The 16,007-nt window shown below is 41.2% G+C and overlaps 4 protein-coding genes across 4 annotated transcripts; all 4 read left to right on the top strand.

Annotated features, from left to right (window-relative positions):
• Positions 1-3,430: 3,430 nt before the first annotated feature.
• On the top strand, positions 3,431-4,978 carry KLTH0D00264g (KLTH0D00264p; the record flags this gene model as incomplete). Its single annotated transcript, XM_002552692.1, has 1 exon — positions 3,431-4,978. One exon carries the CDS (start codon positions 3,431-3,433, stop codon positions 4,976-4,978), a length of 1,548 nt encoding a protein of 515 aa, XP_002552738.1.
• A 222-nt stretch (positions 4,979-5,200) lies between these two features.
• On the top strand, positions 5,201-5,881 carry KLTH0D00242g (KLTH0D00242p; the record flags this gene model as incomplete). Its single annotated transcript, XM_002552691.1, has 1 exon — positions 5,201-5,881. The coding sequence occupies one exon, from the start codon at positions 5,201-5,203 to the stop codon at positions 5,879-5,881; it is 681 nt and encodes a 226-aa protein (XP_002552737.1).
• A 2,532-nt stretch (positions 5,882-8,413) lies between these two features.
• Positions 8,414-9,001, top strand: REE1 (Ree1p; the record flags this gene model as incomplete). The annotated part of the gene is made up of 1 exon (XM_002552690.1): positions 8,414-9,001. One exon carries the CDS (start codon positions 8,414-8,416, stop codon positions 8,999-9,001), a length of 588 nt encoding a protein of 195 aa, XP_002552736.1.
• Positions 9,002-12,690: 3,689 nt separating this feature from the next.
• On the top strand, positions 12,691-14,100 carry KLTH0D00198g (histidine phosphatase family protein; the record flags this gene model as incomplete). Its single annotated transcript, XM_002552689.1, has 1 exon — positions 12,691-14,100. One exon carries the CDS (start codon positions 12,691-12,693, stop codon positions 14,098-14,100), a length of 1,410 nt encoding a protein of 469 aa, XP_002552735.1.
• Positions 14,101-16,007: the final 1,907 nt, after the last annotated feature.

Genomic DNA, 16,007 nt, shown 5'->3' with positions numbered 1-16,007 from the left:
CAAAAATTATAGTGGCTTAATGGCTTGTCGGTTTCTCTTGGGTGCAACCGAAGCAGTAGTCACACCAGCTTGTGAAATAACACTAGGTATGTTTTTGACTGCAAAACAGAGAGAGGTTGCGCAACCCGTTTTTTGGGCCGCCACTGCGATCGCTCCTCTCTTTTCCTCTTTTATATCTTTTGGATTAATGCATACGCAAACCAAGCCATATCCGTGGAGAATTTTCATGGCCCTTAATGCAGGCCTTTCGCTAGTTCTTGCTTTGGTAGTCTTTTTTTTTTATCCTGATAATCCAGCAAACGCCAGATTTTTATCAGTCCGTGAGAAAGTTCATCTAATCAAAGAAGTTCAAAACTCGTCTGAATCTTCAATAGAACAAAAGAAAATCAAAAAATATCAGATTTATGAGACACTGAAAGATCCCCGTATCATGATTATTTTTTTTTCAATCGTTTACATTGATGTTGTCAAACTCCTTGACATACCAGCAAAACCAGCTATATGTTGACATTGGTGTAGATAACCTAGGGTCATCTTTAGTTTCCGCGGCAGGAAGTGTGTGGGACATTTTTCTCTATGTGGTCTTTGCATTTGTTATTCGACGCTTCCCAAATCAAAATGGCTATATTGATGCTGGATGCATGATCTTGCCCATTGCTTCAGGTATTGCAATGGTTACCATCAGCTGGTCAAACAAGTACGCTCTTTTGGCTTGCGTGATTTTGGCAGGGTCTTCTAATGGAGTCACGCATATTGTTGCTCTTGGTTGGACAACCTCTTCTGCTGCAGGCTACACCAAAAAACTCTACAGGAACGTTATGTTCATGCTAGCATATGGTGCTGCTAATATCATTTCGCCGCAACTTTGGAATCCGAAAGATGCACCAAGATACTACTCTTCGTGGATAGTTCAAATTGTTGTTTCTATCTGTCTAAATGTTGTAATACGGTTAACAATTAGGTTTGTTCTTGAAAATGAAATAAAGAGAGACATATTTGGCTTTCTGCGCATCAAGAAGACAAATTTGGATTCGTTGCTTTCGAAGATGGAGTCGATGAAAAAGTTAACTTGGCTATGTTAGATTTGACTGATTACGAGAACAAAGGGTTTATTTATCCTCTTTAACTTTATACTTTCACCAAGCGCATAAATAAGAAACATGACACAATCTTTTCTTCAAAAACAAAAACAATAGTAGATGGAGCAACACGGCTCATAAAACGATATAGAATATGAATTGATTTCCATCAAATTTGTTAGTTCGTTAAAGATTGATGCATAATTCGTTATTCTAATGAGATACAAACATGAGCAACCTTTATAAAACGTTCAGCACCCTTGCAACTGGTGACTTTAAAATTAACGCTGTGATTTGACATTATAGTTTTTTCATCCTACTAGTTTCATCCGTTAAGCGAATTCTAAGCTAAGCATGTTGCAGCCCATCCCTTAGAATGTTAAATTTATAACCAGGTTCTTACTCAGGTAACAAGGCAGTATATAAACCTTAAGTGGTTAGTTTTGCCGCATCAATTTAAAGTAAAAATCAAAAATGTTCTTTGAAGATTAATACTCAATTTGGTTTACTTCTACAGGCAACTTCTCAATTTCTTGCAAGTCCCCAAGGATTGAGAATCAGTTCTTTAGAGGAATAAATCTTTATTATTTAGGCAACTTAGAATTTGGATGATACCTATGACAAAATATGAGTCTGGATGTTGATAAATGGGATTTCTTCACATATATGATCACATATGAGCAATGGCAGTAAAACCTAAAGTCATCTAGCTTCCAGTTGCGGGCTTTCATTCTTTGAAAACCGAGTTCCGGTGTTTTTTCTTTTTTCACGATCAGATGTGTATCATAAAACATGAGTCTAACTCCAATCATTTTCTGTAGTAAGGTGTTAATTCTTCAGTTCTCGCATTATACTAGGATTCCTTGCACGTATTCTGAAATTTTAATAACTTTCTCGTGCGGAGTAGTACTCTATTGATTGTTTTGATTTTTGGACTCAAAAAAGAATTTAGGGTGGTGCCTCTATTCCTCGTTGCTACTGCTTATGCAAACAAGCAAACGGTAAGTCCCTCGTAATAATGAAATCCAAAACAAACATGTATTTGGACACAACTGATGACTTAATGCTTATAATCAAGAAATCTAGTATAATCGGCATATATCAGCTTTGAAGTGCCGCAGGCGGACGCTATATTTTGAATGCATTGGATTTTGCAGAATAGGGCGACATTTGGTGTTATGAACCCGTACGAAAAAGTTGCCTAATGGCTTGCACGGAGCATTCCTATTCGGAGTGAAAATTGGAGAGAGAGATGGCTTTACTGGGTATGCGGCAATTGACAGTAAGTAAGACTTAATATAAGAGGCGGGAAGGGGACGCAATCATCAAAGAATCTTTGCCAACCGAAGGTTTTTTTCTCTGGCTCCCTGTTCATTGCAGCATTTTGCAGGCGCCGAACATTTTTAATAAAGTCACAACGAATATGGATCTCGAACATGGAACAATAGCTAGAGTTCCGCTGGGGCTAAATGGGTAAACAAGTAATTTGTTTCAGCCTGAACAAGGCTCTTTAAAGCTCTAAATTGCTCGACAACGTTGAGAAACTTTGCCGTACAAGCGATGTTCACGTCAAGGAGTGGCTCGGTCTTAAGTGAGCACAAATCGAGGGCAAACGGATATAGTAGTGTTCCGTTTGTTGGAGATGGAATAGAAGAACGCCAGTTGAAAAATAGTTGAAGTTGACATCAAAGTCTATGTTTCTTTACTATTTGATCAATTAAATGAAATAAACTTGAAGGAAACACCAGAAAACAGGAAGTCCGTGATTCCCGAGTTTTTTCCCGGATGACACTATTGAACGCTCACAAACTGAGGTTTGTCATGTGGTAGCCTGCTTTCAAGCCCTAGAATTGAGCAAACAGCAGAATACATCTCTTTTGCGTTCACATTTCAAGCGCCCAAAAAATTGGTATCTCCATCGGCGAACCCGCATCGAGTTTATGCTCGCGAATAGTTTAAACGAAATCCGGAAATGGCGTGGTGCCATCACCAAAATCGCCTAAAATCACAGTTTTCAGGTCTTTTTTTTTTGATACATGTTCTACGCGCAGACTGCTACGGCCGTGCCGGCCGGTACTGGTCATTTTCATAGTCATAATGTTCTCGGACTTTGGTTCTCAAAGTTTTGTCTGGTGTTCTTTTGCAGAGACGCACGCTATTCTGATTATAATTTGTTGGAGTCATGAACGCATAGCCGAGATAAGCATTCATCTGGAATGTACTTAAAAAAGCCACGACGCTTACCAGTTTTGATGTGCTCTCTCAGTCTCATTATTTTTAACCTTTATTTCACGTGATCTCAGTGATAGCGCCATTCGATCAACTTTGTTGATCGATATTTTTCTGAAATTATGCCGCTAAAGAGTGATGTTGAAGTTCAAACCTCGGACAGACTCACCGAAACAACCTCTGTGCTGCCTCAAGATGATCACGTAAACAAGGGAGCCGCTTCCTGTAACCGATACTTTGCTTTTTTGGACGCCATAAATGCAGCGCTAGGTACCGAAACTAAAGGAATTGAGCCAACTACTGAGGACGAGAGGAACGATGCTTCTCTTCTGAATGCTTCTACTATGTGGTTTTCAGCTAACATGGTAATTGCAGCTTTCTCTGTTGGCGTGCTCGGCCCTATCGTCTTCGAACTGAATTTCTGGGGCTGTGTCGTCGCCGTTGTCGTGTTTGCCTTCTTAGGTGTCTTACCAGTTGCATTTTATTCGGTTTTCGGGGCTGAACTGGGCTTGCGACAGATGGTTCTCTCGCGGTACTTACTTGGAAACCTTACGGCTCGGATCTTTGCTATGATTAACATTATTGCCTGTATCGGTTGGGGTGCTGTCAACACAATTGCATCTGCTCAACTACTTCACATGGTTAACCCACATGGCGCGCGTTGCCCTCCGTGGGCTGGCTGCCTTATTATTGTTCTATCAACTATCATTGTTTCTTTCTTCGGATACCGCGTCATTCATATATACGAAAAATGGGCTTGGGTTCCTAACCTGGCTGTCTTTTTGATTGTGATTGCTCGAGTGCGTATCAATGGTAGCTTCACTATTGGTCACTGGGAAGAGGGTGCAAATACTGCGGCGGGGATACTATCTTTGGGGGGCATTGTCTTTGGCTTCGCCACTGGATGGACGACCTACGCATCGGACTATACGGTTTACATGCCCTCCACTATCAACAAATATAAAGTCTTCTTCGCCGTGACGGCAGGGCTTATGTTGCCTTTGTGCTTCACTATTCTTTTAGGTGCTGCAGCCGGCCGCGCAGCCATGAATAATGAGTTATACAGGTACTACTATGATAAAGAAAGCACCGGTGGGCTGCTTTACGCAATATTGGTCCCAAAATCTTTGGGCGGATTTGGGCAATTTTGTTGTGTTGTTTTGGCGATGTCGACTGTAGCCAATTGCATTCCGAACATGTATTCCATTGCACTTGGGACCCAATCGCTATGGCAGCCGCTTGCAAAAGTTCCAAGAGTATTTTGGACTGTCACTGGTAATTTTGTCACTCTAGCTATTGCCATCCCAGCCTACTATAAATTTGCATCTTTTATGACAACTTTCATGGACGCCATTGGCTACTACCTGTCGATTTACATTGGAATATCTATTAGCGAACATTTTGTTTATCGGCGCGGTAGATTCCAAAACTATATTGTGGCTGATTGGAGTAGTTGGGATCGACTACCCGTTGGCTATGCTGGCTGTGCAGCTCTGTTTGTTGGCGGTGTCGGTGTTGCACTTGGTATGTGCCAATCTTACTGGAGTGGTGAAATTGGCCGGCTTATTGGTGACTACGGCGGTGACATTGGTTTCGAGCTTGGTCTTGGATTTTCAGTCATAACTTACAATGTTTTAAGGCCTTTGGAGTTGAAATTTGTGGGCCGGTAAGAACATAGCAGAAGAGGTTTTACAATCCAAATGTTAGCATCTCAATAGTGTAGATTTTTAATTTAATTCCAAATCAGCTAACTACTTGATAAAGCAACATGCTGATGAAATTTGCCAGCGTTAACAAAATTTAGAAGGACTTGGATTTTTAATACTCAAAAACTCCCCCTTGATAAGTAGCGAAAGAGTTCTTCCTTCGCTAAAACATAACAATGGAGCTGGATGGATGAAAGAAACATCGAAGAGTACTTGGTTGGTTCGCATAATGAGAGCATAGGACATTCGAGGCTTCCTCGTGATGTCTTCCACAACTGGTTTCAATATGAGGTTGTTAGGCACAAGTTTTACTTTGCCGTGGCCGTCATTCAAGTGATACTATTTATCATCTCAACACATAACTTCTTTCAAGCTCAGAAAAATGCGAACAAGATACTCACTGTTACAGGAGCAGTGTATCTGAGTTCGGTGGTTATATATTTTACTGGCTTGATTTTCTTCCAAGTTGAGCGCGGGTTCGTGACGACGGCAGCAAATAAAGTTCAATTTTTGAAAGAGCTAATAACGATAAGACCCGGAATTGATATGATCGAATGGGACATCCTTGCAACTAAGGCAAACACAATTTTCTACAATGAAAGTGTATTAACTTCACCCTATTACTTTTATGATGGTGCATCATGCTACTCGTTCTTCAGGTTTGTTTTCCTTCTGCCTTATCTACGAAGGAAAGAGGCATGTTTCGCAGACGAAAATTCGCCAGATGAAATTCGGCGTTTTATTAGCCAGGCCATAAAGGTATATCAAGAAAAAGCGGATAGGAAGTGGCAACTAATATTGAACAAAATTTTGTCTGGGAGAACAAACACGTCACGCTGGCATTCCAATTTTTGTTTTAAAAATTGATAACAGAGAATAAAGCGGCTAGAATTTGATGAGCTTAAGATGTCTGCTATAGTTTCCTGTCTTTTCGGATTTTCCAAAGTTTTAACACTCCCGATAGCGGGCCCCTGTTCGTGATGTTTCAATTTCAGAAAATTGGTAGCCCGCGTATTTTATTTTTCTTTTATACTTGACTTATATTTTTCATCGGTGGATGTTCCAAGCAGCTGCAGAAAAATACGGGTATATGACCCACATGAAGAGAGGGAACTCGATTATATGTGACAATACTCAAAGACAATCTTCTTATGTCAAGTGTTTAGCTGCCGAGAAGAATCTCTGGTTAAATCCGATGGTATAAAATATGTGACGTTCTAGCGACAAAATGTTTTGAATGTCGTAACCTTTGAAGGATCGAGAAAAGGGCTCGCGGTTTAAGCGTCGTTTTGATCCTTTGGGAAACATAAAAATGCTTCGTAACCACTTAAAGCCTCGATTTAGGGGCACATTCTCACGTAGACATCTCCGCTAAACTCAAGACATATTGTGTTGCCAAAATACAGGCGCGGTTGGGAGAATAAAATATTTATATTATTTTCAAATTCTCGAGAATTTTTACCTATCAAGCGTCAATTTGAAAACTGCACAAGCTATGAACAGTTTTTGTGTGCAAGCTACATTCAACATAGCTCAAAGTTAGCTGCTCATATCGAGGGACCAGGATGGGCATGTAAAACAATTTGTTTGTTTCAAAGAACGCCAAAGCTTTTATTTTCAGCACTAATTCACACCCAGCTTTGCAGTGCAAATAGTGCATTTCTTAGCCTATCCTTGCCAATTGGTTAGCCTAAGCTTACCTCTGGCCCTGTTTGGCCGTACTTCAATTTCATTTGTGAACGCTCCAGATTTAGAATCTCTGCTTTGCGGTATGTAACTGCCGCTTGAACAAGCTTAACTAAAAGAATGATATGATGTTAGGCTTTGTTTTATAGTTATTGTTTCAGCGGTTTCCGGACCCTCAAATTCTAGGACTGTGCTTGAAATTTGAAAACTTCTTAAACAAATGACAAGGTAATTGGCGGTTGAGCGCTAACGAACGTTTCGCATTTACTCCAAAACTAGATGGGTGATAAACAAATTCGAATATATGAAAAAGATTACCTGAAGGATATTTACCAGATGCATGAAAAAGCAGTTTAGTAATTTCATCTGACCGTGTATCATGGCGAGAATTGCGGACTCCAAGAATTACAAATCTCAATTCTTTACTTGTCTCTGTAAAATGCATATTTCATCATCGGCTTAATAAGGGTATAGTAAAAGTCAATCAACAACAATGGCCGAAACCAAAAAAAAACGCTGGTAACTGCAAAAGATTTCTTGCCTTCTTATACCGAATTTCAAAAGACGCAAAAAATTCAATGAATTTGATATCTTAAGTTCAAGTGAAGCTGCACTTCTATCAGCCAACAAGCTCAAATATTGAACCAAGAGCTTAGCTTAAACTTTGTTCAGATCATGAATCTGTAAATTCAGCAAGCTTATAATTTAGCAATCGGAAGAGCAAGAATATGAGCTACTGTCAATATGGGAGCTTTATTTTTCAACCATGTTTCCGCAATCTGCCACTCATTGTTCCACCAACTTCATAGGCTTTATAAATATAGAGGTACTGAATGCATTTCACTGAATACGGAACGCTGATTACCATAAAAATGTGAGCTAGCCGATCAAGCTGTAACTACTGAAATAAAAGGGCTTCAAAAAGTGCTAAATCACTTAAATCTAGGTACATGGCAAGAAGAGGCTGAGCTCAAATTGCTGGGAGTTACTACTTTGAAGGATTCCTTTTCATTATATTCTCTACTGGACTCCTAACAACCGCTGAGTAAAGCTTAAGCAGATTTGCCTCATTCTAACGAAAAGCTAACAACAAAAGCGGCGAACACTCGCCCCAGCATAGGGGCATATTTATTCTTTTTGCGTGACAGCCCTCATTCTCACCGTTGGAATTCGCTTTTCGTTTGCGGGCCGCGCATTCTCAAGGCCGCCAAACGAATAGGAGTTGATTCAAAAGTATTTGTGTGGGGCGTGAAAAGCCACGTAATATCTTTCAGATATAGATCTCCAAGCGAGAATTACAATTTCATCCCTTTGTTTCGAGCAATTAATTACCTAAAGAATAGATCATCCAAAAGTAAGACCCTTCTAGACGATGCAGAGAACTTTTTTTCGAGCAAAAATATATTTTTGAGGTGGAAAAAAATGAATAATCGTTGCATGAGCCCTTAAAAGCCCCTTCCCCGCTTAACAGAACTACGGAACTACGGAAGTCACTTAATATTTCTAAAGTCTGACTACCCCCTTTTGATCTCACGTTGTCTCACGCTAGCTGCTACTCTCTGTTTTCACTTTTATCAGATCTATCCTGCGCCTTCAATGACTTATAAACAACTCCCTTCCAAAAGTTGAAAGGACTTTTCCTCTTTTATCTCCATCCCTCAGTTAGGCTCCTTGAACATCAAAACCATAGTGCCACAAAAACAAAAGGACGACATGACAGACTCGCCTTGGTCAAAGGGCTCCTGGCTCAACGCTCCTTCTCAAGTTACAATTGATAACGATAGACTTAAGATCACAACTGATGAAAAAACCGACTTTTGGAGACAGACATTTTACGGCTTCACGCGTGACAGTGGCCACTTCTTTGGCATAAAGACGGGAAGTAGCTTTACAGCTGAGTTGAGAGTTCAAGGCTCATATGAATCCCTTTATGACCAGGCAGGAATTATGGTTCGCATTGACTCTAAAAATTGGATCAAGGCTGGTATAGAGGTATCAGATGGTCAAAAAATGCTAAGTAGCGTGCTCACCACCGGAGTTTCTGATTGGACAACAGCTGTTTATAATGGCAACGCATACGACTTTTGGCTGCGTGTAACCGTTGAGAACGGTGTTTTGAGACTTCAAGTTTCTTCCGATAAGAAAAGATGGCCACTTGTGCGCTTAGCTCCATTCCCCTCTTCAGAAGAGTATTTTGTGGGCCCTATGGCCTGTACTCCCAAGCGCGGTGGACTGAACGTCACATTCTCTGATTGGAAATTGACACCACCGCTAAAAAGAGAGCTGCACGATTTATCATGATTTGATGAAAACATAAGCGCCGCTTGGAGGTCTTCAGGTTCTTTTGAATCCCTCATATACATTGCCTAACAACAAATTCTTCATCTTTAGTAATTTAAGGTTCATAGAAAGAAGGATAGGTGGTGTGAGAAACAGAAGTTACTTCTCAATACACGCCGATTTGTCAACAAATGAAAAAAAAAAAGAGTATCTGTTATAGCTTGAGATCCGTTCATTTCCTCTAACTTCGCGTATTTGTTTGCGTGTGTATATGTTACTCCCGAAATGACTGCGAGCAAAACATTCCTACAAACAATTATAGCGTGGCGTGGGGTTACTTTCCGATAGTTGCCCTTTAAAAGCCACGGGATTTGTTCCGATCAAAGCGCCTTCGTATCATGATGGTTGTAAAAAGAGTGTAACCTGAATCATGCCCATGTATCTCAATTGGAGTGGCCGAAGAACTGTAGAAAATGCCATAGGAGGTGGTAGTTCGAAAGCGTTTTGATTTCTTAGAGTGAGAATGGAAGCGACACTTGTGAGAAGGTCGAGATGCAAGGACTTACATGGACTTTTCCCTTGAAGGTATTTGGCGGAATATCAGAAAATTTAGTTAATGTTAAGCGCTCACAAGTCTTGAACGCGAGAGTTGGGTCATTGCTCGCTAGTTATTCACCTACTATCCCTTAACATTTTATCATACTTGTTGCTTTCGCAGGCTTCAGGATAATTTCTGATGCTTCAGATTATGTAACTAAGGCCTTCGACAAGTTGGAGCTCGTGCACGAGAGAGTGTTAGCAATTAGCTGCTCAGCATTGATCAAAGCAGTAATCAAAACGTGCTAGTAAATATCTAATAACAAAGCTCGAAGATATTATTTATTTAGGGGAGTCTAAGCAGTTGGCTAAGAGTTTGCCAAATTTCTTGGCTAGACTTTCTATCATAAGATCAGCAAATTGTTTAGTAAATAGTGGTAGTTAACAAATCTCCGTCCCTTCCTTGATTTCAAGATTAATACCCCGTTCTTTGATCAAGCTTTAGACTTTTTTAAGAGGTTTGGCATCAGTTCCGTGCCTCTAGTGGTAATTTTGGATCCATTTGTGGTCTTTGATTGAGCTCTTACTATGCTTATGAGTTGTTCAGTAATCATGTTCCAAATCATTATGTACTAGTGTGTCATTATGCAACTTGGCACCCTTACACACCGGCAAGCTGAAAAATATTGGAATTAATTAGCGATTAGTTGTAGTAACAGGCAGTTTATGATATAAAACATCTTAAAAGCTGATTTTTCGCCAGACATCTCGAGCCGTTTTAGTGAGCCGTTAAACCTGAATATCTTTGCCTGCAATGTAGGCTTACAATCTGAGAGATCTTTGTTTTGTTGTGTGACGAACAAAGCATGAATCTCTTCACCTATGTTCTCTGGCCAGGTTTACCAAGCTTGATGAAGTTAACTTATCAAAGTGGCCTCGGAACGTCAAAAAAGGCGTTTGTAATCCATTTTTTTGAATGATTCACAAAATGGATGATATAACAAGGAGAAAATCGTGCATTTCACAACTGTCATGCTAGTTTTTGGACATTATATCTGGGGAACCAGGACTTAAAGGATGATAAAAGTGGCGGTAGCAGAATTACAGATTTTTAACGGCTGAAATTACGAAAAACGACCCTACGAGACTATCGGAGATGAGCTTAACTACGAATCCTGGATCACGTAACTATAGTCAAATTTTTATTGCCTTGAGCGTGTAGCGACGTGCTTCCTAAGAGACCAGACCAGCCATTTCAACAAAATGTCCCAGATGTTCCGTCCAACTTTATCATTTATGTGTCCAGTATGTCCTTCGTCGCTTGGTAAGGAACTACGACTGGTGGTAACAAAAAGAAAGCTTCCAGCTATCAAACGTAGTATTCAGGGCGCGAGCGGCCAAAAATTTCCTTTTTTTCACATATATACTCTCATCTGTGAACAATCATCAACTTTTTTTGCACACCTGAGAATTTTTCTTTAACGTAAGGCCCATTTACTGTCTGATTTCTAAAATGTTCTTCAATGTGGCTTGCTCCCATTTTCACCCTTACGAGGCACATCAAATGTCTCCTTAGCTATTGAAATAGGTATGATCCGCATCCGAAATTTCATTAGTCACTGCTTTTTTATAATGATTAATAAACTTACTTAAAATCTCTCTGGGCACCTAAAGGGCTACAGAAATGGCATTTGCACAAGCCTCTTCCTCGAGCAACTGGATTTGGGCCAAATGGTCGCAAGCAACTCAAAACTTGAACGCTTTTTGGAGTTACCGCCGTTACCAAATGTGACACTCATCTTATATAGAGGCATAAACACCCTGAAAACTTGTAATCTTGAAATTTCAGGAGTCGGCGTTATTAGAAAAACTGGACGTATAGGCCAACAGCTTAGTCGTTGTTCCATTTAAAGGGTTCTGAGATCACGATGGTGAGCCAAACTTACAGGGAAGACGACATCAGCCACTTCATGCTCGCAGGGGCCAACCTGGAATTGATATTTAGAACATGAAGAATGTTTTAGGGGTCGCGCTCAACCATTTGATCCCATCATTTTTCCGCATGTATTTTGGGACCGCTTACACAGGAAAGATCCGTTCAAGGTTTTGAAAGCGAAACGGCGGTAAGATATCTTGATCGGCTTGTAATTCTGCTCAAAATATGTCAAAAATAATTCATATACTTTAGTTCGTCGACGTGTGATCATTCGAACTAAAACGAGTGCCGATTTGAGCCAGTAGAGCACATTCCATCATGTAATGATTGCGAGGGGGTGAAATTAGCGGCCCAGCTCTTGTTCTTAATGTTACCTAGAAGTATACCGTTTCGTTTAAATTCCTTCAAAATGGCCTGAAAAGCTATTTTATCTCTGATCCCAAGTTTTTGTTCGCCTTTTGATATCCTTTTTTTGTAGTTAGAGACTGTTTGGCGTGTCACTGCTTCGATTTGTATTGGTGATTTTGTTGCTGATCTGAAATAGTCAATGGCATTTTTAAAATCTGTAAAATAGTCGATGCCCTGCTAGTGTGCTCCTTTACTGAAAGCCGATTGGGATTTCAAGAGTTTCGTCCAGAATAGATATTTTTGACTTGATTCTAAAAACTATGTATGGCTTTTAGAGGCTGAATTAAAAACCAAAAAATGAATTCACAGTGCATTTGATATATTAACAAGTTATATCTCGAGGAATTCGGTTCCGCCACCCGTTGATATGCTAGGAATGGTTTTAGTATCCAATTCTAACTGTCAAGATCATTGATCTAAAATTCAACATATACAACAGTTTTATGATACAAACTCCCCAAATTCAAACGGCTGAGCATGTCAGATTGAACACACAGCTTGTTTTAAATGAAGAGCCAGATTCTTTTCAATTCTAGCCACAACAAAAATTTAACAAATGTTGATAATGTGGCTTTGCAGGGTTATTGTTTTTTTACCCTTTAGTCGGCCCAAATGTTTCCAGTTTTTTGCATGTCAAGTCAAACAAGGAAAGTAATAGAACTCAACGGATACACTGATGAGCAAGGCCATGAACAAAAATTTTCGCTGTATTGTTTACCAATTGAGTCGTATATCTATTGCTCGTCAGGATAAATAGGAAGCACAAGGGAGATGTCTGTCCAGTTGCTTACCCCCACTGTGTTTTCCGGAGACTATCCAAAGTTATAACATGTGGCTGGAGAACAATATGCTTATGGCTCTTGCGGGGCTCTACACAGCACATGCACTCAGCATCCCAAAAAAATACAAGGCCGATGTTAAAAACATTGGAACTCAGGAACATATCTTTCCGTACCTAGCTGGCTCAGGACCATATTTTTCATATCCTAACGATTACGGAATTTCTGCAGACACACCTAGCGGATGTGAAATTTCCCAAATCCAGCTTCTTGCTAGACATGGCGAAAGATACCCCTCCAAGAGCAAAGGCAAGAAGCTTTTAAAAACCTGGAACACGCTTCAACATTTCCCATACCAATTCAATGGGTCGCTGTCTTTCATCGACGATGACTACGAGTTCTTCATCCAGGACCTGGACAACCTGGAGATGGAAACTACTACAGAAAACTCTGTAAACGCCATCAATCCCTACACGGGTGAAATGGACGCCAAGAAACACGCCCAAGAGTTTCTTGCACAGTACGCAGATTTTTTGGAAGACAATCGTGAGTTTGCCGTCTTTGCAGCCAGTTCCCAAAGAGTGCATGACACCGCTCAATTTTTCATCGACAGCCTGGGAGATAAGTTCAACATCTCACTGCAAGTGGTCAGCGAAGAACCCAGTGCCGGTGCCAATACCCTGTCTCCCGGCTACTCTTGTCCCGCCTGGAATCCTGATGAGTACGAAGACATAATTGGTAGCTACTCGACGACATATCTGAAGGCAATTGCTGAGCGGCTCAACCGCGAAAACTCCGGTTTAAACTTAACTGTAACAGACGCTTACAATTTGTTTGATTGGTGTGCTTTTGAGCTTAATGCACGCGGATACAGTGAAATTTGTGATGTTTTTAGTCCAGAGGAGCTCATCCACTACTCCTACTATGACGATCTAACAGCCTACTATGAGGACGGTCCGGGATACCCCTTGATTCAGGCGGTCGGTGCGCTGTATTTCAATGCTTCAATCAAGCTACTCCAACAAAGCGAACAACTCGACCAGAAAGTTTGGTTGAGCTTTACTCACGATACGGATATTCTCAACTACTTGACTACGGTCGGTCTATTTGACGACGAGAAAAAACTGGATCCTTCTTACATCCCATTCAGAAACCATGTTTTCCACAAGTCTTGGTTCATCCCCCAAGGTGCCAGAGTTTACACCCAGAAATACCGTTGCAGCAACGAATCCTACATCAGATATGTGGTCAATGATGCGGTCATCCCTCTGGAAAACTGCTCAGATGGTCCTGGTTTTTCGTGTGAAGCTAACAAATTCTACAAGTATGCCGAAAACAGAACTGCTAACCAGGACTTTTACCAATCCTGCAACGTGTCAAGTGTCAGCAACATCACGGAATTAACATTTTTCTGGGACTGGAATACCACCCACTACAACGCGACGTTGTTAAAGGAATAGTTTCGGAAACGGCATCCAGCTATCTTTATAGAAATTAATACATACCGTCGACGCTATCGGTCGATAAGAATACTACTGCTGTTCGCATGCAGATAGTTCCCTGCGTTTAATTACTTTTTGAAGTATGCACAATGACACTGGCATCGCTATTGTATTTTTCAAGATAAGCAGCTTTCACAATGGGCCCTGCAGGCTCATTCGACTACCTAGTGAACTTTTCAGCTTCCCAGTTGACTTTTCTATTGGCTAGTTGAACTTTTCAGGACCATGTAGTATAGTCAGCAGAAAAGCCGCACAAGAAATCGTTGAATTCGCACAATTAATTCTGCATTGTACCGCGACCACTAATTGTTACAAGTGGCGCATTGTTTACTCATCAAAGAACACAACGCTCTTGGTATCCGAATACTGCCTTCTCTTCCTTAGGGCTATTCTTTCAAGAACATGTTTTAGGTAATTTGGTTTTGGAAGGCCCAAGCAAAGACTGCTCGATGCCCTTCATACAGGTGAACAACGTGAAATAGCTCGAGATAGTCTGCTTCCTTGTAGTTCGTATTAGATTTAGCCTTGGGTTCTTAAACGGACATTAAGAACCTGTGGCGCGAAAGGCGAAAAAAAAAACTTAACTAACAGTTGCTATCCGATTGTGTACGCATTCATGAATGGCTCTTCTTGTGAGCATTATTTCCTAAGCGCGATGTTTCGCCACAACAAATTTTCGGCAGGCAGGATAAAAAATTGTGACTATTGATGTATCTGATGTGGTTAATTGAGCTCAGATACCACTAGTAATGGGCTTGCAGGTGAGGAATTGCCAAAGAAAACACAATAGACCAAAGTCTCTTAATTAGAGCAGAATGAGGTGCCCAGTATAAATAAGCTGTGAATCGGTTACTCACTAGACCATTATTAAGTTCCCTTGAAAGCATTTATTAGGAGAAGCATAACCGCATCAGTGATCCAGCACACTCGAAACAACCTCGCTTTGCACAATCTCAAAAAATGAGTAGCACGTTTAAGAGCTCTCGGTTGGAGGCCAGGCAGTATCCCGTCCATGAGGAGCATGAGATGATGGTTGGCGAAATGGAGTCGCGGGTTATTGAGGCGCAGGACTCCAGCTCGAGATGGCGGTCGTTCAAAGATAGCTTCAAAAGAATGGAGGTAAAGGAGCTGGGCCCTGACTTGACGGAGGTTGAGAGAACCGCAATTCTGACGGCACAATCGCCACTCAAACGTCGCCTCAAAAACAGACACTTACAAATGATCGCCATCGGAGGTGCAATTGGAACTGGCCTGTTTGTGGGCTCAGGCGTGGCGCTCGCCACAGCTGGGCCTGCTGGTATTTTGATTGGCTGGGGCATTACAGGTTGCATGATTTATTGCATGGTCATGGCTGCTGGTGAGTTGGCCGTCACATTTCCCGTTTCCGGTGGGTACACAACATACTCAACTCGATTTCTTGACGAGTCCTTTGGCTACGCGACCAACATGAATTACATGTTGAACTGGCTAGTTACGCTTCCATTAGAAATCGTCGCCGCGTCCATCACTGTAGGTTTCTGGGGCACAGATCCCAAATACCGGGATGGCTTTGTTGCACTTTTCTACATCGTTATTATCATGATCAACTTTTTCGGTGTGAAGGGCTACGGTGAAGCAGAGTTCGTGTTTTCGATGATCAAGGTGGTGACAGTAATTGGCTTTATTATCCTTGGCATCATTCTTGTCTGTGGCGGCGGGCCAGTCGGCGGGTATCTGGGCGGCAAATACTGGAAAGATCCTGGCGACTTTTATGGTGATACTGCGGGCCAAAAGTTCAAGGGCGTCTGCTCTGTCTTTGTGACAGCAGCTTTCTCTTTTTCAGGTTCAGAAGTAATCGGGTTGGCTGCCGCGGAAACTGCTAACCC

The sequence above is a fragment of the Lachancea thermotolerans genome (genome assembly GCF_000142805.1).
Source record: "Lachancea thermotolerans CBS 6340 chromosome D complete sequence".
NCBI lineage: Eukaryota > Fungi > Ascomycota > Saccharomycetes > Saccharomycetales > Saccharomycetaceae > Lachancea > Lachancea thermotolerans.
Note: the sequence above shows the minus strand (reverse complement) of the source record. Positions and strands in the feature narration are given on the sequence as shown.